The following is a 26272-nucleotide window of genomic DNA, read 5'->3' on the forward strand; positions in this document are numbered from 1 at the left end:
ACTTAACCAGTAAATATGAATATTAAAGTGGATCTACAGATGTATAATTTTTAAACTTTTGTGTTCATTTAAACATCGATAATGTATTTCTTTTGGAACTTGGAAGATTAATTTCTTTATAAAACCTTCATATTAAAGCAAAAGAATACAAATACCTAGTTTCTACGTACCCGGCAGCAAATGAACGTGAGCTTTTGTTCCCACACAGAGCTCTGGGATCGAGACGTTAGTGGAGGAGCTCTGCTCCCGCCTGAAGGACCTGCAGAGCAAGCAAGGTGAGTGCTGCCTCCAGGCCTGGCTGCGCGGGCGCAGTGGTCACCAGGACGGGGGTGGGGGCCTTGGGATGGAGCCAGCAGGAACCACTGTGGTGGAGAGTCTGTGTTCAGTGTGTCTCCAGGCCGCGTGGGGCGGCCCTCCGCTGTCACCCGAAGGGAGACCCCTGCTGCTGAGGGCACTGGCCCGCAGGTGCCCTCGGAGAGAGGAGCAGCACTTCTCGTCCCGTCCTTGTGCCCTGCTCACACCTGCCTGCTGACATCGAGGCCTTCTTCGTTAGGGCCAACACTAAGTACCGCAGCTTCGGAAGAACGACCTTGACCCTTGAACTTTGCGGGGAAGGCAGGCTTGACAGCCTCAGTAAGCCATTTGGACTCATGAACCCTCACCACGTCTTTCCCAGCCTTTCTGTAAGCCGCACTGAGGTTAAGCACCTTCCTTTTCCTTGTCCTCTTCGTGCTCATTCTGCTGCCCACCAAGCCTTGACCTTCCTACTCAGGGCGTGGTGGGTTGGTTTGTGTTAATTCCTGGCGGGATCTGGAGCTGAGCTAAGGGACTGCCCTTCGATTCTGTTTTAGTGGAAACAGCCCTTGGCCGTCTAGATGCTAAGTGACGGATTGCGAATTGTGATTAAGAACTTTCTGTTCAGATTAGCATTAGTCTAGGTGAGTGGGTATAGAAAGTCCGTGAGTGCAGAATTTTGTGAGAAAATGTTTTTGGAATCTAAACAGAGGTTCTCTCTTTCTGGTGTAATTAACAAGCATCCAGGAGATTTCAGTTTCTCAATCAGGTGCCTCCAGAAGCACTGGCTCGGTGATGGGACGAACAAGTCTCACCTCAGCCGTCTTCACGGGGTGTGGCCAGAGACTTCCCCCAGCACACTGCAGAAATAGGTTGTTATTACAAAGATAAACTGCCACAGAAGCCTAGTAATTCCTATTGAAGTTCGAGAAATGTTTGAAAACATGACAGATCTTTCTCAATTTTTGTTTCACAACAGAAGAGAAGATTCACAAAAAGTTAGAAGGCTCTCCCTCTCCAGAGGCAGAACTGTCCCCGACAGCGAAGGATCAAGTGGAAATGTATGTACGACTCGTTTAGTCGTAGAGTGCACATTTGTTAAAGCCAGAGTAAGAATGGCTGCATGGCTTACAGTCTTGTTCATCGTCTTGTATGTAGTTTCATATTTTATAACTCAGGGAACATTGAGCACTTACTTGCATATTTGACACAGAATTCAAAGGCGAATAAGATTCTATCCTAACATACATGTTGAATCAATGTTTGTGCAGTGACTGAAGGAAACAAGGTCATTATTTCTGGTCCTATCATGTCCCGTGACCATGGAAGCTCCCACCATCCTCTGCGGCCGCGGAAAGGAGCTGTGCTTACCCTTGTTGCACACACAGGAAGCTAGGTGCCCACGGCTGGCTCCAGTCATGGGCCTTGCCAGACTTGTTTGCTGAGGGCACTTTTAGTTCTTTCTTTGTAATGGTCAGTATTAAAGTCAGCTGCATTATCAGCAGACTTCTTTATGATACATTTTATTTGAATCTCCTGAGCCGGTAAGACTTAAGGGAAGAGTAGCATTGGGTTGGTTTGTGTAAACCTGCGCTGTCCACCACGGTGGCCTAAGCGCTGTTGAGCCCTTGAAATGTGGCCACTTCAAAACGAGATGTTCTGTGACTATAAATTCCAGCAGATTTCAGGGACTTGTGTAAAAAAGAAAGTAAACTGTTCTGTTAATATCTTTTAATACCAATTACATGTTGAAATGATGTTCTATATCATGGTTATATTTGGTTAAGTAAAATATATTATTGAAATGAATTTCACCTGTTTCTTATACTTTTAATGCGACTCCTAGAACATTAAAAATACGTCCGAGGCACACAGTATGTTTCTCTAGCTCTGCTGTGGACTGAGCTGGAAGACGCCGCACGGGCCTTTCGTGAGCGCGGCCTTTGGTTGCTTCACGTGTGACCTTGACTGTTGCACCCAGAGCGACAGTCCCCTCGGTAGCCAGCCTGCCCCGAGTCTTCCTTTGCATTCTGTCCCGCTGTGAACTCTCCAGGGCTTCCAGTTTCCTAGCAAACGGAAAGCTCTTCTCCCGCTTTTCCGGCCTGTAAAGCCCTCCTCCCGAGGTCCCATCCGCACCGCAGGGTCGCTGTCTAGGCAGCTCCAGTCCGGGCACATGTGTCCCCAGGGCCCTGCGCCTCACAGGTGTCCTCACGGCACTGTTACCTCTCTGGACCGTGAAGGCGCCCTGTGGTCCACCGTCTCTGATTGTCCCAGGCCTCGCCAGCACCCTAACCCTGCGATTCTGAGTGTCTCCCAGTGCCGGCGTGGTGACTGTCTCCCGAGAAAGCAGTGATGACCACAGTCACTCAAGAAGGTGCTGTCAGCACTCATTTCTCATGCTGATTCCTCTACTCCGCACCACTCGGTGCAGTAGATACTGTTGTTAGAGTGACGTGCTTGGGGTCACACAGCTAGAAACGGACAGCCAGGATTTGAATTCGGGAAGTGTGGCTTCAGAGTTCATGCTCTCACCTGCTTGGCCATACAGCTTTTCAGCTACGTCCACTCCCAGCCTCACACAGCCTGTGGGGGAAGCATGTCACCACCACTCCACAGCGGAGGAAATGCGGCCGCGGCATAAACAAGTAGCTTAAAGCCGCGGCGTAGCGGGTCCTGAGCTGAGAATGACATCAGGCATCTCTGATCAAAAGATTACGTTTTCCCACAATATCATATCTTTCACTTACAGCTTCTTAGTTAAAATTCAGACTGAAGATAAAACTCCCATTTTATATATTTTAATTTTCTTATAATGCTTATCTCGGTACTTGGTACACTGGACTACCTGTAAAGGCTATTTGACTGTGTTAGTAGTTATTTAAAAGTTAATGATCCATGGCTAGTGTAACCATTGACTGTTAAAACGAATATCCCAGTCTTCCGTTTGGCCATGTTGCTTCCTAGGGCTGATACGTCTCAGTGCCCTGCCCAACTCTTTGCGCTGTCTTGCAGGTACTACGAAGCGTTTCCCCCACTTTCGGAGAAGCCGGTGTGCCTGCAAGAGATCCTGACCGTGTGGAACAAGTCTAAAGTCTGCTCTTCCTCCAGCTCCTCGTCATCGTCCACCGCGCCCCCAGCCAGCACAGACACGGCGTCCCCCAAGGACTGCAACAGTGAGGGTGAGGCCAGCAGGGACCGAGGCGAGGCGGTGCCCGCCGCCGTGCACGCGAAAACCCTGAGCAGAAGTAAAAACGAGAAGGAGAACAAATTTGGGAACGGCACAATTGAAGAGAAGCCTGCGTTGTACAAAAAACAAATCCGACACAAACCCGAAGGCAAGGTTCGCCCTCGCTCCTGGTCTTCCGGCTCCAGCGAGGCAGGCTCCAGCTCGAGCGGCAATCAGGGAGAGCTAAAAGCATCCGTGAGGTGCGTGAAAGTGAGACACAAGGCGCGGGACCTCCGCAACAGGAAAGGGCGGAGTGGGCAAAGCAGGCTCTCGCTGAAGCATGGCGAGAGGGCCGAAAGGAACACCCACGTGGGCGGCGGCGGCAGCAGCAGCGGCGGCGGCTCTGGCAGACAGCTGTGCAGGCGGGCGAAGAGACCATTGAAAGAGGTGGGCAGGAGGGATGCGGACGGCACGGAGGACAGAGACCTGCACCTGGACAGCAGAAATGACAAGGAATACAAAGAAGAGCCACTGTGGTACACCGAACCCATTGCAGAATACTTCGTTCCGGTGAGCAGGAAAAGTAAACTGGAGACCACGTACCGAAACCGACAGGATGCGCGGGATCCGACAGCAGAGGTGGTGGGAGAATTGTCTGACTCAGTGCACGGTCTTTGTATCGGCAACAGTAATATTCATAAAGCATACCTCGCAGCGGGTACTTTCATCGATGGTCACTTTGTAGAAATGCCTGCGGTTATAAATGAGGAGATTGACCTCCCTGGGACCTCATTCTGTCCTCTCCCGGAGGACAACAGCTACTTGGATGATATTCATCTATCAGAGTTAACGCACTTCTATGAAGTGGATATTGATCAATCCATGTTGGATCCTGGTGCCTCAGAAACAATGCAAGGAGAAAGTCGGATTTTGAATATGATTCGACAAAAAAGCAAAGAGAGAAGCGATTTTGAGGCAGAATGTTGCATAGTGTTAGATGGGATGGAGTTGCAAGGGGAAAGTGCAATATGGACAGATTCCACCAGCTCCGCGGCTGCCGAGGGCCAGTTCCTGCAGGGCCTGGGCAACCTGGCGCAGTTTTGGGAGTGCTGCTCGTCCAGCTCCGTGGACGCTGACGGCGAGAGCTTCGAGGGGGAGTCTCCCATCAGGCTCTCTCCCATCTTCGACGGCGCGGCCCTCAAGCCGCATTTGCTTGCCGGCAATCAAGAGCTCTTCTCGGATAGTAATGAAGGATCTGGTATAAACTCTTGTTTTTCAGTGTTTGAAGTGCAATGCAGTAATTCTGTTTTACCATTTTCTTTTGAAACACTCAACTTGGGGGATGAAAATACAGATTCTAGTGCGAACACGCTTGAGAAAACACAGTCCAGATTGCTAATATGGACCAGAAATAGTGCCTTTGAAGAAAATGAACACTGTTCTAATCTTTCCACGAGAACCTGTAGTCCATGGTCCCATTCAGAAGAAACTCGTTCGGACAATGAGACGTTAAGTCTCCAGTTTGAAGAATCCACACAGTTCAATGCAGAAGATATTAATTATGTAGTTCCTAGAGTCTCGTCAAATTACGTAGATGAAGAACTTCTAGATTTCTTGCAAGATGAAACTTGCCAACAAAACAGTAGAACTTTAGGAGAAATTCCTACTTTAGTTTTTAAAAAAAAATCGAAACTAGAATCCGTCTGTGGTATTCAGCTAGAACAAAAACCAGAGAACAAAACCTTTGAAACGGCGCACGGGCGTCGTGGAAGCAGCCCGGGGGGAGACGGCTACAGCCCAGGGGTCATGAAAGACATCTGGACACAGCTGGCGGGAAGGAGCTCCGCGGCGCTGGCGGAAGTCGAAGGAGCTGCTGACGAGCTGTTCTCCGCAGACGTGAATAACTACTGCTGCTGTCTGGACGCCGAAGCCGAGGCGGAGCCGCTCCGGGAGCCCAGCAAGGCCGTGCAGAGGTCCGAGTACCACCTGTGGGAGGGGCAGAAGGAGAACCTGGAGAAACGAGCCTTCGTTTCGGGCGAGCTGTCCAAGGTGGACGGCGGTGACTACACCACGCCCTCCAAGCCTTGGGACGCGGCCCAGGAGAAGGAGAACGCGTTCATCCTCGGGGGCGTGTACGGAGAGCTGAAGACCTTCAGCAGCGACGGGGAGTGGGCGGTGGTGCCGCCGGGCCACGCCAAGGGAAGCCTGCTGCAGTGCGCGGCCTCCGACGTGGTGACCATCGCCGGCACGGACGTCTTCATGACGCCGGGGAACAGCTTCGCGCCCGGCCACAGGCAGCTGTGGAAGCCCTTCGTGTCACTGGAGCAGAGCGACCCGCCGAGGACTGGGGAGGGCGGGCTGAATAAGGGGTTTTCCTTTGTCTTCCATGAAGACTTCCTGGGAGCCTGTGGCAACTTCCAAGTTGAAGATCCGGGACTCGAATATTCATTCTCTTCCTTCGACTTAAACAATCCGTTTTCGCAAGTTCTTCACGTAGAATGTTCCTTTGAACCCGAAGGGATTGCGTCTTTCAGCCCTAGTTTTAAACCGAAATCCATCCTCTGCTCCGATTCCGACAGTGACGCGTTCCACCCCAGGATATGTGGCGTCGACAGAACCCAGTACAGGGCCATCCGGATCTCGCCCAGGACTCACTTCCGCCCCATTTCCGCGTCTGAACTGTCCCCTGGAGGGGGGAGCGAGTCCGAGTTCGAGTCTGAGAAAGACGAAGCCAGTATTCCCGTTCCTCCTCAGGTTGATGCGTTCGAAGACCCACAGGCAGATCTCAAACCCCTGGAAGAAGATGCGCAGAAAGAAGGCCATTACTACGGAAAGTCGGAACTGGAGTCGGGGAAGTTCCTGCCCAGGCTGAAGAAGTCGGGGATGGAGAAGAGTGCGCAGACGTCCCTGGACTCGCAGGAGGAGCCGGCGGGCCTGTCGGCAGGGAAGCAGGCCCAGTGCCTGGAGTGCAGCAGGAACGAGCCCTCCGAAACCAGTGTGGAGAGCTCAGAAGCAAATAGTAAAGTAATGGCGCCGTGTGAGGAAGAAGTTCATCATTTCTGCAGTTGCAAAGCAGGCTGTCAGTTCCCTGCCTGTGAAGATGACCCGGCTCCTTCCGGACAGCTGGCGGAGGTATGTGTTCGCGTGTGGGTGTCCGATAAAGGGGTTTGACAGACTTGACTCCAAGAGCAGGCAAGGAGGGATAGCGGTAAATTATTGGGGAATGAGCGTAACTACCTTAAAATGGATCATCCTTAGGATTTTACGTAAGGACTTAAAATGGACTTGATGTTTATAAACTTAGACATTTTATGCAGAGAAAAGACATTTAAAAACAAATCAGTGGGTCTAAGAGTCTCATGTGTTGTCTTAACTTGCATGTAGTATGCTTAAAGCAAAACCTAATATATAAGCGTTACAGCTTTCAAAGCGGATGAAGCAGAGACAGGGTGGCTCCTCACTCTTCAGAAGGTTGTTTTGTGGGCAACTGTGGGAGCGGCACCAGGTGCTAGAACGGGGGTCAGACCACCTCGGTACTCGAGTTCTGGCTGAGGAAGAATTCAGAGCCAAGACGCAGACTATCAGAGAGCATTTGCTTAGAAAACCACAGAGGGAGGAGTAACGTGTAGAAGACATGTGCTTAGGAAACAAGTTCTGGAGGGAAAGAAAGGGCCCTTGGAGCTTACAGGTGAGGAAGGTGAAGGTGCCATGCTGGGGGCGGGGTGGGGGGGAGGCACAGCCGTGCTCCCTGGGGGGGAAGGTGCTGGGTCCTCCTCCTGAGGGTTTAAGGGTGGAGATTGTAGGGGAGGCCCCAGGGGAAGATCTCAGTAGAATATTCAGCGGTTTTCCAGGTGTGTCCTTCAGGGTCAGGGTTTCCACGGATGGATTGGCGCCAAGGCAGGGGGTCATTATCTAACGCAGCCGGTCCTGAGGTCAGCCATGCGGTTGTCTGGTTTTGCTGCTTTTCTGGGCCTGAAGCTAAAATACAACTAAGGCCTATGTTAGCCTAAGGAGGAAAGGTCAGGGGTCCAAACCGGATGACCAGAGGCATCAAAGGTCAGGGGTCCAAACCGCATGAGCAGCGTATGCTAGGGGAGGAAAGCTCACCCTGGGGAGGAGGTCCCACCCTACAATTGTTGCCAAGCACCCGGGGCTTTCCGCCCTGGTGACCTTCTGTGGCTGGCCCTGTCCTCGCTCTGCCCACGTCTAACTGCCCTCCACACTGCTCTGCAGAAGCAGCAGCGAGTCCCTCTAACTGCCTCAGCATTGCAGTCAGTGGGGCCTGTGTAGCGTTCCCTGCATACATCCGGTGCATGTAAAACGAGCCCGCCGCTCACGTGCAACCCGACAGCTTCCACGGGACCTCTGCCAGGTGCCTCGGCTCATCCCAGCGCACGTTCCCGAGGCTGATGGGTTGTCCGTAACCTGACGGGTGAGAGCAGGAGTCAGTTAATGGGAGTCACTGTCCCCTCTGTGCTCCTAGGAGTGTTTGAGCTTAAATTGTCCAAGAAATACCGCTTAAAGCACCCCCCGCTTCACAAGAGCGCAGTGGTCTGCCCACTTCCGGCCATTATTCGGTAGAGCAGCACCTGGCCCGCGGGAGCAGCTGCTCAGCCATGGCACCGGCGCCCGGGAGCAGCCGCGAGTCGCCTTCCTCCCATGTGTCCTGCGCACTCCACCACCTTTGGCACATCTGAATCCTCCCCGTGCCGGCGCCCTCAGACCCTCCTCCTTCCTTGGCACATTCCCGAGCTCCTGTCGCCTCTCCCACTGCACTCCCCCGCCCCATCAGCAGCAGTTTCCTCTTCATTTCCCCTGCATCGCATGCCTCTTCTTTTATTGCGTTTTCCATTCTTCACGAGGCACTGATGTACTTCCTCTCATTAGACTGGAAGCCCCTTTGCATACAGACCGGGTGCCTTCCTCATTTGTCCATCAGGCCTGGGTGCGGGCCTGGGTGCATGTGATGGCAGGAAGCCCCAGGTGACAGGAATGCTGCCCTAATAGCTTGCCGGATGTCCTTAGAGAGACTGAACTGAAACACAGAATTCTTAACTTGCTGAGGACAGAAACAATGTTGCTCGCCTTTGTTTACTGCCCACTTCTCATCCTTAAACATTCCTGTATGTACTTTGTATCTCACCTGGCTCCAGATTGGGAAGAAAGAAAAGGAGGGAAGAAGCGATTCCACATCAGCCACTACACTACCATATTCCTCGCTTGCTAGTATGTTGACGTATTTACGTGTTATCGGCATTCTGGGTTGTCTGGAAGGTTCTAGCACCAGTACAGTCCTCAGAGGACATTGCGGTCGCCTGCTAGTGTAGGTGTTGTTGGTACCATCAGCCCTTGTCTCTCGGCAGCGGCACCACAGGTCAGAGCTGTCTGAGTCACTTCATAGATCCGTGAGGGGTGGAGAGGGGCCTGAGGGACCGCATGGGGTCGGGCTGGGACCAGAGCCCGTGCCTTCCTCTCTCTCCGCCTGGTCAGCCTCAGAGCTGCTGCAGGGCCTGCCCTTCCCTGGGTGAGGACAGGCCCCAGAGGGCAGTCTGGGCACCCCACCATGTCCGAGCACATGGACTACACATGCAGGATTTCTAGTAGAATGGGTGCCCAGGAGCATGAATCACTGTTCTTTTCCGAAGTTCCAATCAGCAAACATTTATCACATACCTGACAAGGCGCTGTCCCTGCCCCGAGGAGTCCAGTCTAGTCCAAGACCACATTGTAAACAGATCACTTATTGTGGTTGAAGCAGGTCATTCATTCATTGGTTCAAGATCCAACCTTAAAGAGGGAGCGCAACAGTGAGGGTCCCTCCCCAGCCACAGCCACGAGGGGTTCTGGGGTCTTTGAGTGTGTTCTCCACATGTATACGCAAATATGTGGTCACATCGATGTCCTCCTATTGGTTCTTTTTACCGAAGTGGCACTTTATTCCAATCCCCCTTCCTTTATTTTCTGCACACTATTCCATTGTGTGGATGTCCATGATTTGCGGGTCCCTTATCTTCAGGGAATTTTAGGCTGCACGGTCGGGGGCAAGGCGCCGGGAGCACAGGACGCCTGGGAGCCCAAGGCGCGCCCTCACCCCGAGAATCAGGGAGGCGTCCTAACAACCTGCGGGCTCAGGCAGAAAGGAGGCCGGCACACGGGCAGGAGGAACGGCATGGGCGAAGGTCAGGAGGCTTGAAATGAACTCCTCAGCGTGTGCAGGCCCTGCCTGCAGTAGCTCCTGGCTCCTGAGGGCCAGCAGAGTGTGTCGCAGGACACCTGTCACCTGTTTGATTGCCGACTTGGTGCCCTGCACTTCGAGGCACAGAACCGAGTCGGAGGCCTCGGTCATAGAATAACACATACTCGTTTGGCAAAGGTCATACATGTCAGATGGTCACTAGACTTATCGTGGCGACCACGTCCTTGGGCCTTTCCATGTTGAATAACTGTGTCGTGCAGCCTGCAGGAGCTTGCAGTTCTGGAGAGGAGGCCGTGGGGCAGGCAGTGTGCCGGGGGCCAGAGGCTGATGGGGGTGGCGCCCAGGCCGCCCCACAGGTGCCGGCAGCCATGTGACCATCCCCACTGCTGTGACCGCATGCCCGCAGAGACCTGCAGCAGGTCCCCTGTGGCTGCCAAGGACACTAGGTCCAGGGGGTAAGCACCTGTCCCAGACCCCGTCTGAGGGACAGAGCCGAGTTCTCGCTCTGGTGTGCACTTCCTGTCAGTGAGGGGAAACTTCCGACAGCCAGTGTCGGGTCTGTCAAGTCTCTCAGACTCAAGTCCCTCGTTGGTCCCTGTCGCTCTCTGCATCCCTTCATTTACATTTCCTTCTTCTAAGGAACAAGGCTTATGGGAGGCTTTCTTTTCCTTCCGTGACCCCCATAACTGAGAACCGACTGTGGCAGTCAGTCCAGAGCGTGACTCACAGAGGAACCCCCGTCCTTGCTCTTCACCAGAACCAGGAACATGCAGCGAGTTTAATGGAGCCTCTGCCCCTTCCACCTGCTGAGCATTCCCGAGCGCTGCCCATAGCTGGCCGTGCGGTCTGGCTCTCTGGGTTCCGTTGACCTTCTCTCTCGTCCTTGTGAAGAGCCTGTCATGCCGGGTGCTGCTCGGTGCTGGCACAAGGAACAGCGACCGCGCGTTTGTGGCGCTGTGCTCAGTGACTGCGGCCGGTGCTGTGGGCAGGGGGAGGGCTGGGTAAGGTTTGGTGGCAGGAGGAGGAGTGTCCGTCATAAATCTGGTGGCCGGCAGGCGCCCGGGGCAGGGCAGTTTCAGGAGAGGCCTGCAGGGAGGACGCGAGCTGAGGAGCTGTCTGAGGCGTGGAGGTCGGGCAGTGCACCAGCTCGTCCGGGTGGTGGTCTCCCATCCTCCTCCTCTCTCCGTCTCACTCGCAAACAAAACGGAAGTCGAGTTAATACATTAAACAGACTTCATTAAACAGCATGGTCATCTCTACTGTGCAGCCTAGACGCTCAAACAGCTAAGTGGAAAGATGTCATAGAATAACGCACACTCGTTTGGCAAAGGTCATGTGTGTCAGATGGTCACGAGACTTACCGTGGCGTGGCGATCACGTCCTTGGGTCTATCCATGTTGAATAACTATGTTGTGCATCTGAGACAAATATAATATTGTGTATTAACTATATATTTAAATATGTTTTTACTGATTTTAGAGAAAGGGAGAGAGAGAGAGAGAGAGAGAGAGAGAGAGAGAGAAACATCAGTGTGAGAGAGACATCAGTCACACCCTCTCCTGCACACTCCCTATCGGGAATCCAGCCCGAAACCCAGGCTCGTGGCCTGACTGGGTATTGAACTGGCATTCATTTGGCGCACAGGACCTGGCCAGAGCTTAATAACGATATTAATCAAAAAACAGATCAGGAGACAAGGCAGCATAAAAAATAACGCATGCACATTGATTATGTGTTCAGTGTAGCGTAAACAGGACAGAAAGTCCCTGCCATTGGGATTGCCACTCTAATGGAGGATGCAGAAAAGGGTCTTCAAACTGAGGCAGAAACTGGCACAATCTTCACAGTGTTTCAGCATGAGCGGGAGAGAACGTGCTTGCTAATCAGCAGCTTTAGGCAGGGGTCTTCTGCGGGTCCACAGACGCCAGTACCTGCGTGTGCCAGGTCCCCTACCTGGCGCAGGGGTAAATAAGACCTGGTCCTGCCCTTAAGTGCACAGTCCGGCTCACTCGTGCCACGCCTCCGCCTCGCTCCTGCCGACCCAGCTCCTGGGTGGTGCCTGGACCCCCTCAGCCTGCACAGCTGGCGTTCTGTGGCCTCGTTTGCATTAAGCCTCGCCTGGGAGTCCCTCTCGCCTCGTTCCTGTTGCTCTAATTGCAGCGCTAAGGGTCATTGTTAGAGGAAGCTGCTGCCGGAGGGGACAGTGACGGCCAGCTGACCCTGGGTGACAGCATAACTCCCTCCATTTCAGATCTAGGCACATTTCTGGGAAGTTACGTTAAGCAAAAGTGAAAGTTTGAAGTGCGTTTCCCATTTAGTTAAATAATAAAAAACACCCCGTTGCTAAATCAGAAAGTTGTAGGTCCACAAAGTACTTTAAGAGAGTAACAGTCCTGTTAGAGAATGGGTGAGTATTAGTTGCTAAAACAGATTTTAAACTTGAACACTAATAACTGTCTCCTAAAACGGTAAAGATGTGTGCAGTGTCCACAGGCCTGTGCCCTGAGCAGACATCTGTGGAGAGGGTCGGGGGCTGTGGGAGGTGAAGACACCAAGACCAGGCCTTCCCCAGGGAGAGCCTGTTGTCCGGCCCAGGGAAGGAGGAGCATGGCGGAGGGTTGCCCTGGCCACCAGCAGCCAGGATGCATGTGGGCACTGCAGCTGCCACAGACGTCTGATTACCACCCACGGACGCCTGCTGCCCTGACCACTGGCCACACTGCCCAGGCAGGTGGGCGGGATCTGGCTGGGGCCTGAGAGCCTCACTAGTCAGGGACGGAGCCTGGATTCAGACTTGGTCCCCTCGGGGCCCGGGGCCACTGTGCAGGGCCAGGGAGATGCAGAGTGTACGGGTTTCCTGCCTCAGAGTTCCCCCCTCCTCCCGCCCCCCCCCCCCCCCCCCCCCCATTTCCAAGGCCATGTCCTGGTTTGAATCGGAATTACTTTCAGCATTATTACTGGGTTTTTAGTCTCAACTTCCTTCTGGTTCTCACTGAAGCAAGTAATCCTGTTTTAAACACATTTGGGCCAAAAACTGGCTATAAAATTTCCTTCTGTCCCATTTCTTCTTCCTTGACTCCCTCAAGCCTGGTGTGTGAAGAGGAGGGTCCCCCCATTTTCTCTAGAGCACCTACACCAGCAGAGACACCAGACCATCTGTCTGCACTCCCAAAGTCTAGAAACTTGCCTTACTTGGGGGTATTTGCTGTAATATGTTTCTGCCTTGTAAGAATTTTAGTGTGTGCATGTTAAAGATTTTCATTCCACTTTCAGTATACGTGCTTCTTAAGAAAAACACACTTTACATGCTGTGATCACTTTGGCTTTTTTAAATCCACATGGTCTAGAACAGAAAAAAACAAAACACTCACCAATTTAAAAATACTGGGTTTGTGGTCCATAGTTAATGCTTGAATGCTTCCTTTATCCCAAAAGCTTGTAAACTTTTTCTGTATGTGGTTGACTCTAGTTTCCCGTGTTGAGCACTGATGTACAAGGAATAAACAGAAGTCAAGAGAAGCAGACCTGGTGGGAGAAAGCCCTGTACTCGCCCCTTTTCCCTGCGTCAGAGTGCGAAGGTAAGGAGACGCTGTTAGGTCTTCCCTTCACGTTTCTCCTCCGTTAAGAGCAGTACGTTCTTTTGCTCTGAACGTCAGTCCAAAACAAATGAGGTGTCACTGTGGCTGGCATGAAAGGCGCTAGGGACACGAATGGAGGAGAGCCGGTCCCTGCTCTTACACTCGGCCACAGCCTGACGTGGGGAAGGCATGGAAACGCACCCGCAGCCCCGGCCTTTGCTGAGGCTGTGCCAGCCCCCAGGGAGCTGCGGGAGGAAGTCGCCCTCGAGGCCTGCAGGAAGGCCCAGGTGGCAAAGCTGGGAGGCCAGTGCCTGAAAAGAGCGGCTGCACAGAAGCCGAAGGCTCTGTGGCCAGTCCAGGGCCCGGAGCTCCGGGCCCAGCAGGGCTGCAGCTGAGGCCAGAAAGGCAGACGGAGGAGCGTGCCAGGTGTGGGAGCCCCGCTGGGTCAGGCGCAGCTGACAGTGCAGGGAGGAAGGCCACCCTCAGGAGCTCACCGGGGTGCTGGGTCTGGGTTTACAGCCGTCCTAGCAGCAGGTGCAGATGGAATAGAGAGGCCGAGGGCCCGGGGTTCCTAGGCCCTCCCAGTGTGGCACCAGCGGGCAGCAGGGAGAGAACGGCTTCTGGAGGTTTGCAGAGGGTGCCAGAGTTTGTTGAGTGACTTGTTGTGAGGAGTGAACAGCAAGGGGGCTCTTGGGGAGACCTGGGGGAGGAGAGATGGGTCCAGGAGGTTTGGGGAAGGTGGTTTTTATTTATGAGCCTCCTAGGTAGACCCACCCAGAAGCTATACAGACCTCGGTCTGAGATTCTGGGAGAGGCGGGCAGGAAGGAGGCAACCTAAATGGATCAGCGCAAGAGGCTGAGCTGGTCCCGTTGCCGCGTCTCACGGCGTCAGCGCTGGTTTCACAGTCTCTCCCATCAGCCCTGAGGCCACGTAACTCATTTGCTAGCGTGTGCATGTTCACGTCTCGTCTCCCAGCTGTTTGTAGTGTGGACGCAGCGCCGTCTGTCCCTCACTGCCCAGATGCCGCACCCCTGGGTGCTCAGGGCCTGCACTGGCCCTTCAGCCTGGCCTCGGCCGGAGTGTTTGCTTGTCCTGTCTGTGAGGACAGAAACGGCTTCCCGAACCCCGCCTTCCTCCTTCCCAAAGGTTTGCTGAGTCAAAAGGGGAGCCCAGAGCGGGGCTTCATTTTTAGCGTCTATTTTATTTGACAGCATTTGGTAAAGGCCTGCTGCTTTACCAGTAGCTAATGTCTGGGTTGCCCTTTAATATTTACAAGGTGCTCTCAATATCTTTGCTGTTATATAGCTCCCACAGAAGCCTTGTGCAGTGTCACCCCCAGTTTTCAGCCGGGGAAGCTAATGCTCAGCTTTCATAACTTGCCCGGAATCCTGCACTAGCGCTAAGCTCCGGCTTGAGGCCAGCCGTCTCCCCGCCGTTCCAGGGCCTTGCTGTCCGCAGCCGGGGTCTGCGCTTGGTGTCAGGGAGACGCTTGGGCGATAGGAGCACAAACCTGCCTTGACTCGTGTCTAGTCTGGTTCCCTGGGTGCGGGTTACGTCACAGAGATGCAGTAGGACGGCCGAGTGCCCCTGAGCAGTGCAGCAGGGACCTCTTGGAGCGGCCAGGGCGGAACGAGGGTTGGGCCGCAGGCAGGCTGGGAGTCGAGGAAGCCCAGTACCTGTGAGGCTGAGAGTGATTCCGACACACGGAGTCCTGCTTTGTTAGCGTGCCCTGCCCATTGCCTCTCAGGCTGCTAATGATGACTGACAAGTTCATGCTGCTCCTTCAGGGGCTGACCTGGGAGCACTCAGCCTCCTGGGTCACAGTGAGGCGGCTGGTCCAGGCGCCCAGAGCAGCGTGGGAGCCTGGCTGGCGTGCGCTCTGCCACCTGCCGGCCTTGCTGGGCATTCGTATCCATTCAGCAAATAATTTCTTGCATGCCTACCTGTGCCGGGCACTGGTCTAGGCACTGAGGGTCCAGAGGCCACAGACCGAATCCCTGACCTCCTGAGGAGCTGACATTGGAGCAGGGACCCGAGGGAATAAGGAGGCAAGCCCTGTGACAGCTGGATCTGCTGCAGGGACAGGTGCCAGGCAGAGGCCCGGCTGGAGCAGAAGTGCATGGCCGTGCCCCAGCGTGCCTGGCAAGGGGGCCCATGCGGGACTCAGACCCCAGAGCCTTGCCGACGGGTCTGTCCTGGCTGCGACCCCAGAGCTCACACACTTGACTCAACTCATTGGCAGCGTATGTGTTATTTTAGCCTAGAGGGAGCCCTGGAGGAGCCAGTGAGATAACAGCTAAGGGCTCAGGAGACAAAGCTGAGTTGGAAGCGAGTGCCTACTACCAGCTCCTGGACCTTGGCAGTGACCCGCCCTCTGTGCCTCCATGGCCCGTGTTTGTAAAAAGAGGTGGAAGCCAAGCCTCCCTGACAGGGTAGCTGTGAAGAGAAGAGTCTAGAACAGGCCCGGCACAGTCACGGCCTGGACACAGCAGCGCCAACGTGAGGGTCGTGGAAACACTGGCAGCGATGACACGTCCTTTCCTGTGGCGTCACAACCCCCTTTCGTCCATAGAGGATGCCTAAGGCCCGAGGAGAAAGCGAGGGGTCAGGCGGCATGGACCCTCGTCTCCTCTAGGTGTGTCCCAGTCCCTGCCACTCACCTCACCTGGTACCAGTGCTGACCCGGGGGTGGGCCTGGGAGATGGGACTTGGTCAGGCCGCCCAGGAAAAGGTGGCCTCCTAGGGCAGGTGACGGGTGTCCCTGCCTCATCAGAGTGCAAGGTGACCTCCCAGCTGTCCCGAGGCAGCCAATCCCCGAGCCCAGGGCTGGGTCGCGCCCTCGGGAGAGAGGTTACTGGGCATGCCAACGCTGCACAGGGCCCGCCACCCGGAAACATGAAGGGCCGTGTGCTCCTGTGTTAGTGACGAGGGGCGGCTCAGAGAGGCCCAGCCGCCTCCCCTCTGCCTCACACGTGGCCAACCAGGAACCAGCTGGGTCGTCTGTCCTGGAGCCTGGTTGCTTTCACAACCTACACTCCTAACTGCGAGGGCCTGGAGCAGGCTATGGGCGGGCAGTGTGGCCAGCGCGGCAGCCTTCCTTTCAGCCAGGCCCCCGCCGGCCCTGTCCTCTGCTTCTGTGGAGAGGCAGCCATCTTGTTGAACACCCAGGGGCGGATGCTTGGGGTGTCAAAGGACCTACACACAGTGACTTCAAAACGGCCCGAACCCAGGCCTGCCGAGGGCCCGCTCACTGCACCTCCTCCAGCCTGTTCCAGTCGTGGGGAGGGTCCCCGCCTGGCTGCGCGTCAGCCCTCCCTGGGGGAAGAGTCAACTCTGACTGCAGAATTATAAAAGTCCATAAAAGTATCTACAGACGTAAAATACTGGAGAAAAGGATCCCCTGGGAGCTGTGCTGGAAATGCTAATCCCCAGACCCTCCCCAACCAGCTGAGTCAGAATGTCCGTAGGCTGGGCCTCCTGCCGTCCGGAGTGTGGGCTCCAGGGCCCTGGGACACACGCCCTGCTTCCTCTGACTTCAGCTTCCGGCTCCTCGCACCCCCCCCCCCAGGGGGCCGCTACCCAGCCACCTGCCCCGTTCTCCTCCCTGCACAGATGAGGGGAATGTGGTTAGTCTGTGTTGAGTTGCTGAAGAGCAAGCAAGGACGTCCCTGCTTTGATTTCTCATCGCAGTCCCTCCTGTTTGACCCCTTTGTTCATCTGTCAGACAAGCATACGTGGGGCCCGTGGTCTCCCTCCATGCCATGCGCACTCTTTGGAGCTTGGACCTTGTGTCTTTACCCTGTGTCCCTGGGCCCACGGCTATGGCGTGATACAGGCACACCTCGGAGGTTCTGCGGGTCCGTGCCCGTCACCGTGCGAAGAGCTCACAGGAAAGCGAGTGGGAATCGTTTTGCTGGCGGAGGGTCTTGCCTTCCATTTGTTGTTTTGTTGTTTTTTTAAAGTAAATCTGTGAAGCGCAGTGAGGTGAGGCGTGGCTGTTGGCGTGGTTGAGTGGATGTGTCCTGGTAGGCAGCAGGAGTGCAGGGTGGTGCTGGCCTGGTGTAAAGACCCAGTCTGTGAAAAGAAGGTTCAGTTGCCTGGTGTTTGCCCTGGCTGGCTGCTTAGTGACACGGGACCCCCCCTCCCCCGCCCCGGGTTGGTAGCCTAACTCAGTGGTTGGCAAACTCATTAGTCAACAGAGCGGCAAACCGCGGCTCGCAAGCCGCATGTGGCTCGCGAGCCGCAGTTTGCCGACCACTGGCCTAACTGCTCTGACTTTCAGCAGAAAATGAAACAAGGATGTATGTGTCATATCTGTGTCTTAATGGAATTTCCCCCTTTCCCTTTTTTCCCTTCTCCACTCAAAATGAGTCAGACTGTTATACAAATGCCAAGGGAGAGAATGGTAGAGAAGAGCATCCAGATGCTAAAGAAAGGCCGGGTAACGAAGAGCGCCCGTTAGATTTTAATAGGGTAAGTGGACTGTCCTGCTCCTGCTGGCTCACAAGCGGCAGCCCTGCCCCTCGTCACGAAGCTGAGACCTGGGCGTCTGTGAGCTGACCCTCGCCCTCCCCTCCTGGCACTGAGCTCAGGGCTGCGACCTTTCTCCTCGGCGGCCCTTCGCTTGGTCCACAGCGCCTGTGGCCTCCCTGAATCCACACCTGAGCCTGTCCTCCCCACACTCACACAGCGGGTACGCTTCCCACCTTTCCCAGCACAGCCCGGGGGCCCGTCTGTGCCTCCGGTACCGGGTCCGGCGCAGCAGCCATGGCCTGTCTGCGTGTCTGCTCCCCCGCAGGCCTGGGGCTCCAGAGGGCGGCAGGCGAGTGAGTTGCAGGAAGCTTCTTTTTCTTCCCAGTGTGCCTGTCAGTGTCAAGTGCTGTGAGAATGTTCTCCCCAAGCGCCCTGTCGTCTAGCGGCTTCTCCCGCGTCCATGCTCGCTGCCATGGCCCCGCAGTCCCTCCCTCCCACAGCTTCTCGCCCAACCTTGGGCGTCCATCCCTTTCTCACCTTCCACGCAGTCTGTATACCAGTCCTGACCCCCCCACCTCAGCCATTCCAAACCCTCCCGCACTTCCCGCCGCCATGGCTCCCTCCACACCACGCCCTCCTGGTCAGCTTCGGCCTTCCCTGTCTTCCTCTTCCGCTGTGCCCCTCTTCAGCCTCCTCCACAGCAAGGCACATGACCGCCCCGGTCTGACCTGCCCCCTGTGGTCCTCAACAAGCCCGCGAGGTAGGTGCTGTCACACTGTGTGCAGGAGAGGGCACCGAGGCACACAAAACTCCAGAACCGTGTGTCTCAGCTCATGCAGCTGCGCGCTGAGGGCACTGGAGCCGGTGAGGATCCACACTCCTAGCCAGGGTCCTCTGCCTTCCTAGATGAAACCCAAACCCTTGCCGTGCCCCCGAGGCCCTGTGTGTTGTGTCCCCAGGTGCCCTAGCTGCTGTGACAGGTGGGCAGGTGTTGCTCGTTACTGTGATGGGGGAACTTAGTTATTATGAGTGGGGGTGCTAGTTACTGTGACTGGGGGGTTGCTATCACTTTGGGGGATGAGGGAAGCGTTACTGGTTACTACGGGGGGTAGTATTGTTAGTTTACTATGAAGGGAGGGGGGAGTATGCTGGTTACTATGACTAGGGAGGGGTCACCACTTACATGTGGTGTCCTGGGGCAGAGATACTGACCCTCTAGTGTGGGAGACAGCCCCACACAGCAGAGTCCTCCTAAAAAGTACCAGATGGTGCTGGAGCCCTAGTCCGAGGCCCAGCCCCAGTCCCCGGGGAGCTTTGGCTGTGACTGTGGCTCCGCCTGCTTCTCAGCCCTCAGGCGAGGATGCCTCTCAGAGACCTGCCTCCCCCAGCACTCCTGTCTGAGTGCCCCCATGCGTCGCCGGTCAGCCCCCCACTCCTGCAGAGGGGGCTTTGTTGGTTGGCACGGTGGTCTCCCTCTTGGAATGGGAGCCGCGGGAGGGCGTGGCTGTGCGTGGCGTCCCCATGCCCAGCCCACACCCACCGGGATCAGGGGAGACACTCAGACTCTTCACGCGTGTCACTCTCCACAGGAACTCACCGGTGTTTGTATTGGGCCACGTGGCCTTGGGAACAGCCTGTCTGACCTGTGGAACACGTTCCTTCCCTAGGTGTCTTCTGTCTGTGAAGCGAGGTGCACGGTGGAGAGGACGCCCGGAGCAGCACCTCGGGGCGCCCACAGGAAGCGCTGCTCCAGCGCCAGCTCGGCCTCGGAGGACACGGGCTCGGAGGGCGCGGGCGAGTGGGCCGACCCCGGCGAGGAGGAGCTCTTCTCTCGAACGCATCTCTGACCGCAGAGTAGCGCCCGTTACCGTTAAAAAGGAAATGTGATGGGGAATGGCCCTTTGTGAGGCCTGTTAATCTAAACAACTTAGCTTTCTTCTCAATAACTGAGTCCGATCAGTAATTCTCTTTCTCTTCTTGCTTATTTTAGAGTTGAGGACAGCTATCCTGTTGAAGATTTTTTTCCAAGCTGTTAAATTCTTGGCTCTTTGAAATAGACTAGATTGTGTTGTCAAATCAAGAATGGGTGTGCATGTGCTTGTCTCAGAAATGCCACTGCTCCTGGCATCTCCCCGCGGTCACTCCCCTCGGACTGTGGTCCGTCGCGGTCCCCATCGTAGCCCCACAGTGGCTGCGACCACTTCCGCCCTCCGGAGACTCGAGCTCGGAACGCTAGGCTTTATCCTCTGAGAACCAGGATAGAGACGTCCCCGCAGTCACCTCCCGCAGTGGATCGGCGCCGGTTGACCCGAGCGGCGCTGGGTGACCCGAGCGGTCTTCCCAGTGAGATCGCGTGCACGTCGGAAGTAGCAACCACAGGGCGTGCTTTCAGAGACTTACAAGATGCTGTTTTCTCCCTTAGGATGTCCCGCTGGAGTACCGTGGAAGATGCTATGGTTTGGGACTTTCTTGCTAACTGAAGAAGCCAAGGATTCGGGGTGGGGTAGTGCGTGAGGCACGTGGCGTGTGGGCCCCGGCCTGTGCTGTGCTGAATGGACTGACACCAGAACACCCTTCGGGGTTCTGTGGGGCAAGTCTAATAATACCGGGTGAGGATTTTAGTTGCAAATTATGATTTCCTCAGAATCTACATTGAACCGAAAGCCCTAGAACTCAAAATCGTAAACATCTGAGTGCATTAAAGGCCACCCCATCACCCCGAGGAAACCTTGGCCGCTGCAGCTGCCACTCCTGTGGCTGTGCTTTATGTAGCTTAGATCTCCTTTTGTGTGTGAGAGAATGCTCGGGCAATGCCGTGGGGTGGGTGGGGGCAGGTGGAGGATCGGTTTCTCCCGTACCTGTCACTGCCTTCGGACGCCTCCCCTTCTCCGCGGGGACCAGGGTCAGTGCGTCCCTTTCACCTCCTCACGCTTCACGCGGCTCTGCCACGGGCGGAAGTTAGGAGGAATGTCTCAAAACCTAAACATTCAAAATTGCTTTTCTTTTTTAAACAACTCATTTAAAAAAAACACCTAACGTGTGAAATCAGTTCAGCATGTGTAGCCTCAGGCAGGAAAGCCTGACGTGGACGAGGCGGCTTCACCACGGACTTGGGTGAGCAGTGAGCGTAGTGGTTCCCCAGGGGGCGCGGGGCTGCTGAGAAATGTGGGACTTGCTCTGAGCATGGGGTTCTGCTGCCTTTTCCTTAGTTGATGACACAGAAAACTCCCTCTGCGGCTGTGGCATCCTCCCAGGCTCTGCAGCTCCCTGAGGGCCCGGCTGTTGCAGCGGCTCTGACACTTTAAAGTGGGTTTGTGTGTGCATGTGTGTGTGCGTGCGTGTGTGTGTGTGTGTGTGTGTGTGTGTGCGCGCGCGCGTGCATGTGGAAGGTTTTACGTTGCTGTTATTTATTTACAGATTTTATAAGGTTTTACGTATTTTTCTTTCTTCCGGAGCTTCCTAAAAATTCACTAGCACCTGCACTGAAATATAATTTAACAGCAAAGGCAAAAAAGAATTGGATGTTATAAATTCCTAAAATTACAGTGATAATTGTCCTAGAAATCATTGCTTATGTAGCAGAGACAAATAACTATTTCAGACACCACCTTTAGCTCAGTTGATGTACAGCTGCTTCTGATCAGAGACAGCTCCAGGTGGTGGAGGGCAGCCTCGCCCCACGCCCACGCGGGAAGCTGGCTGCGCCTTCCACGGGGTGGGGTGGATGACCAGTGGGCCAGGGGTTAATAGGTTATGTATTTATTTGTTTTCATAGCTAAGTGGCTGAAGCCAGAGGCTTTCAGCTACAGAGTTGCAAGTGTGGTTTTTAGTTTTGTGAATGGATGATCACAAAGATAAAGCATTTTTAAAAAGTTGGCAAAACGCTGAGACGCACTGTGGTATGAAGCGCATTGCACATCCGAAGCACTGAGTGTCCGTGTCCGTCCCGGGCCGAGGTTTCCCGCGGTTGTATTGTTCTGATTTCACGTACACCAGAGTAACTGAGTTTTTGTTTTCTTGTGGAGTTAACACCAAAATAAAAAATTAAAAAAACAGGCTGGTCATCTTTATTTGTCATAGTAATTATGATAATTATGCGCATCATTCCAAATGAGGGTTATACCTTCTGACAGGCCTGACTGAAAACGCAGCCTGCTGCTTTGCTGGAGGAGAAAGGGGTGGGGCCTGCTGAGAAAGGAGCCCACAGCCCGCCCTCCCCCCCCAGCCGCCTTGATCTTGCAAAGGACAAGGCATTTGTGTCCCTCGGTGGCAGACAGCTTAGTTTTTCTGTTCTGAAAAAAGTGTGTATTTTCTATATTAACATGACAATATTCATTGTAAAAAAAGAAACTGTAAAAAAGAAAAAACTTTTTTTTATTGATTGGCTTTAGAGGCAGAAGGAGAGAGAGAGAGACATTGATTTGTTGTTGTTGTTCTACATATTCATGCGTTCATTGCTTGGTCTTGTATGTGCCCTGACCGGGGATTGAACCCAACACCTTGGCGTAGCAGGACAACACTCTAAGTGAGCCACCTGGCCAGGCCACACAGTGTATTTTTAAAGACACGAAGGAAGACGCATCTGTACTTCATCACTCTGAGATGTTAGCTTCTGCCATTTGTGCAACACACGCCTTGACAGCCGAATGTATCCGTGACCGTATGTGCATGGAGAAATTAACGTTAAAGGCTGAGCCACAACGGCTCTTCTGTAAGGTCAGAAATAGGGCTTTATCCGGTGTCTTCTTGTTGGTAATTCTCGACCTCCTTAACTTTTCAAGTTGTTACTCCGTTATCTAGACTCAAGTTTTCCGTTGCGGAGCGCTGTCTTCAACGCTCTGAGCGGCATGCCGGTGGCCTCCCTGTGTGACCGCTCCTGGGGAAATGCCAGCCTTGGGAGTGCCCGCTGCTGCACGTGCCAGTGCTGCCCACGTCCTGCAGAGCGGGAGGCCCCGGGCCTTGTTTGAAGCTGGACGTCCAAAAGCGGATGCCTTTGCTGACTTGAGTCAAGTACTTCTTTCCAGTTAGTGTTTGCTTTTCATCTGGGCAGAGAGAGGTGGACTCCATACAGAAGGATTTAGATTGTATTCTGTTTCTTTTTTAATCGTTTTTCTAATTGAATTTTTTAGAGAGGAGAGGGAGAGAAGAATCAATGAGAGAGGAACATCCTTGACCGGCTGCCTGCTAGGGATCGAGCCCAAAAACGGGGCATATGCCCTGACGACTTGGTTCCTGGGTTGATGCTCAACCACTGGCTGGTCTATCCATCTTTTAATGTGTGGTTTCTGGAATGTGTAGGCATGTTTTCCAATGTTTTCTCCATCTTTAGGAGGATAAAAATATTTTCCCATGGCCCAGCTAGTGTCGCCCAGTAATTGAGCGTCAACCTATGAACCAGGAGTTCACAATTCAGTTCCCACTTAGGACACATGCCAGGGTTACTGGCTCAGTCCCCAGGAGGGGGCATGCAGGAGGCAGCCAATCAATGCTTCTCTCATCATTGATGTTTCTATCTCTCTCTTCCTCTTTGAAATCAATAGGAATATATTTAAAAACGACTATTCTCCCATGTTTTTCTAGAACCCAGGTGCTTTATGTCAGGTGGGTTAATCTTTGAAGCATATGTGTTGTATGCAAGAAGTGAGGCCTAAGGATTCAGCCTCACTTTTCCCCAGCTCGCTGGCCATTCACCAGCACTATCTTTTTTTTTTTTTTTTTTTTGTGGGGCGAGCACGCACGCAGTCCCCCACCACCACAAATCATGCAGCCGGGTTTCCCACACTTGGGGAAATCGCAGGGGTCAGCACATACGGAGTGCAATGGATAAGCCTCGCTGAGAAAACCACCTTCATGAGCGTGGCGACTCCCCTGCCAGGTGAGTATTACCAGCACTGTCTTTATAAAGTCCTCACCCCCCGACTTGTAGTGCCAGCCGTATCGGCTCCTGCCGCTGGAGCCCCGGCCCGGCCGCTCGCTGACCTTGTGACCTTGAGTAAGTTACAGCGAGTGTAGGGTTTAAAGCGGCACCTCGTGCCTTCAGCCCTCTGCGTGAGCTGACAGTCGGTGGGCATCATTCCGGGTGTGTCTTGGTGTGAACTAAGTCATCCCCACTCCGGATGGCCACTGTGCCCGGTTGGGTGGGAGGTGGCACAGACGCTGCCTTCCTAGAGGCACCTGTGGCAGGACTGGCGGGCGATTCTCCGCAGGGCGGCCCCTGTGCGATGGGTCACCCGAGGCGGTTCCTCTGCTGTGGTCTGCCTCACGCCTTGGGGGTGTGCCTGTGGCCTCGCTGACGTGGGCTCCCCTGTGCTCTGGCCCTTTAAGATCTGTCAGCATCGCCGCTCACAAGTGCCACAGCTCGGGAGCAGGGCGCGTGCTCGGCACACCTGCCCTCCCCGACAGCCCCGCCGACCCGTCCCCAGGCATTCCTATGTCACAGCCAAGTGCTTTCTGAACAGCCCAGGGTCACGGCTGCTGCCACCCCGGCGGCTCTGGGCACATGGGCCAGGTGGCCCGCCGGCGCCCAGAGGCCCGTGTCTGCACAGCAGTCCAGGAACGGGAAGGAGGGCCAGCCCCGGTTTCTCTGGAAAGCAGCCGAGCAGATGGCATCACGCTGGGCACTGTTGCGAGCGCAGACCAGGAAATGCGCCTCTGCTCGCAGCCTGCCGTGGCCTTGCGTCACGGGGGTGGGTGGCTGGGGACACTTCCGGGCGTTGCCTCCCTTTATCGAACTAGCACTGACGTAGTGCCGCCAGCATCTGACGTGGATGGTGTCGGTGGTGTCTGTGCTAGGAATAGTCATGCTAACAGGCTCGCCATTGCCACGCGTTAGCCGTTAACCAGCAAACGATGAGGTAGGTGCGGGCACCCCATTTCACAGATGGGACCGCTGAGGCCCTGAGACGTTAAGCACGTGCTCCCACTTGGTGACGGGTGAGCCAGGATTTGAACTGGCATCGTAGCTACCGAGCCCATTGGACAATGCCCGAACCTCCATCGTGCCCAAACCCACTAACCAGAAAGGTGTGTGCAGGGTTGGTCACTGCTGCCAAGCCGTCTCTCGTCGTGAGCTGTAAGGGCGGCGTCTGCAGGAGTCCCGCCGAGCCACGTGCCTGGGCATCACCGTCTGCTTCCGCCACCCTGGCCCTGCGCTCCTGGGCCAGGCCGCTCAGCCCATGCCTGTGCCCTCGGGCATAACGGAGATCCTGACCGGCCCTCCCTCTCATAGGCTTGGCTGTACAGACGAAACGGTGCAGCCATGCAGACACCAGCGTGCAAACCCAGGATGTGGGCCTGTCCTCCGAGACCCGCCTCCCTGTGGTTCCTGGACGGGGGGAAAGCGAAGGCGGAAACGCGAAGGAGAAGTTGCCACACCCCAGTCACTAACTCGCCAGAAAATCACGTCTGCAGCCGCCCTCACGTCCTCTCCCCTCCTCCTCCTGGTGGTAGCAGAGGCCCTGGCCTGGGGGCCAGGTCCGGCAGAGGCCTGCGCCACGGGTGCTGACCACAGTCATGTGGTCCTCATGTGGCTGGCTCGGTCCTCCCCTTTCACCTTGAAGTGAGGTCACCATCCCTCCTGTGCTGGCCAGGCCCGAGGGCAGAGGCCGGGGGTAGCGGCAGAACCCTGTGGCGTGAGGTCCCTGGCCCTGTGGGGAAGGGGCAGGCTGGGGGCTGCTGCAGCTCAGACACGGCCTGAGCACTTCATGTCACGGTCCCGGGGATCACCCGGGGGCCCTGGGGCTGGGGAGGCCTGTTTGGAAGGATGAAGAAGCCCCACCCTCTGGCCTGCTCCCCACGCAGGCCCTGGCTTCCCTGAACCCCAGCCTACAGTCAGGTGAGGACGGTGCCCCCCGTGCCCCCTTCCAGACAGGGCTCCACGGAGCGCTGGCCCTCATTGCTCTCCGTGCGTGCTGGGAGCTGGTGGCAGGCCTGCCCGGAGCCAGGGCACGCCTGCAGCCTTCTTGCCCCTTTCAGAAGTGAAAGCCAGCTGAGACCCGACAGGAATGGGCACACCGCCTGCTCCCTCCCGCGCAGGGCCAGGCCATGGGTGCGTGCCCGGCAGGTAAAGATTTCATCTCACCTGGTGTGAGGACGAGCTCCCGAGTTCACCGTGCCCCCCTCGTCCCCACCCCGGTTCCTCTCCCTCTGCACACGCTTGCCCTGCCCCCACGCATCCCTGCATCCTGGGGCAGGTCCACCAGGCTGGGACATGCCCGCCACCCCACCAGGAGCTCCTGCTATGATAATGGTGCCTGGCCAGAGCGTACACACCACATGCCCACCGCCTCGGGTCCTGCCAGCCATCGGGGTGTCCATTGGAGAGGCCGCTTGGCCAGTCTCAGGGCTCGTGCGGGAATGCCCGCCCCCCGGCGGTGAGCTGGGCCAAGGCCCTGCCACAGCTCCTTCCCTCCACCCTCAGACTCCTGCAGAGGAGCCAGGATGGCGCTGGATTGTGGGCTCAGGTCCCTGGAGGGCTCAGTCCCGGCCTGGGGTGGTGCAGGCCGGGAGCACGGGCAGCGGCACAGGCACCCAGCTGGCCCAGCCCTCCTCCCAGCTGGAGCAGA

At 55.4% G+C, this 26272-nt stretch overlaps 1 protein-coding gene across 3 annotated transcripts in view; it reads left to right on the forward strand.

Annotated features, from left to right (window-relative positions):
• KIAA0232 overlaps window positions 1-21741 on the forward strand; it is a 70901-nt gene extending 49160 nt beyond the window's left edge. The window contains exons 4-9 of one of the 3 annotated variants that reach the window (XM_080665846.1): window positions 209-275; window positions 1274-1355; window positions 3307-6592; window positions 13126-13234; window positions 17611-17708; window positions 19376-21741. In XM_080665846.1, the coding sequence (XP_080521972.1) occupies window positions 209-275; window positions 1274-1355; window positions 3307-6592; window positions 13126-13234; window positions 17611-17708; window positions 19376-19555 (3822 nt within the window). In that variant the 3' untranslated portion in view covers window positions 19556-21741. The remainder of the gene's footprint in view (window positions 1-208; window positions 276-1273; window positions 1356-3306; window positions 6593-13125; window positions 13235-17610; window positions 17709-19375) is intronic. The other 2 variants (XM_080665848.1, XM_080665847.1) reach the window with 2 other exon arrangements.
• The last annotated feature ends 4531 nt before the right edge of the window (window positions 21742-26272 follow it).

The sequence above is a fragment of the Plecotus auritus genome, assembly GCF_963455305.1.
Source record: "Plecotus auritus genome assembly, chromosome: 1".
NCBI lineage: Eukaryota > Metazoa > Chordata > Mammalia > Chiroptera > Vespertilionidae > Plecotus > Plecotus auritus.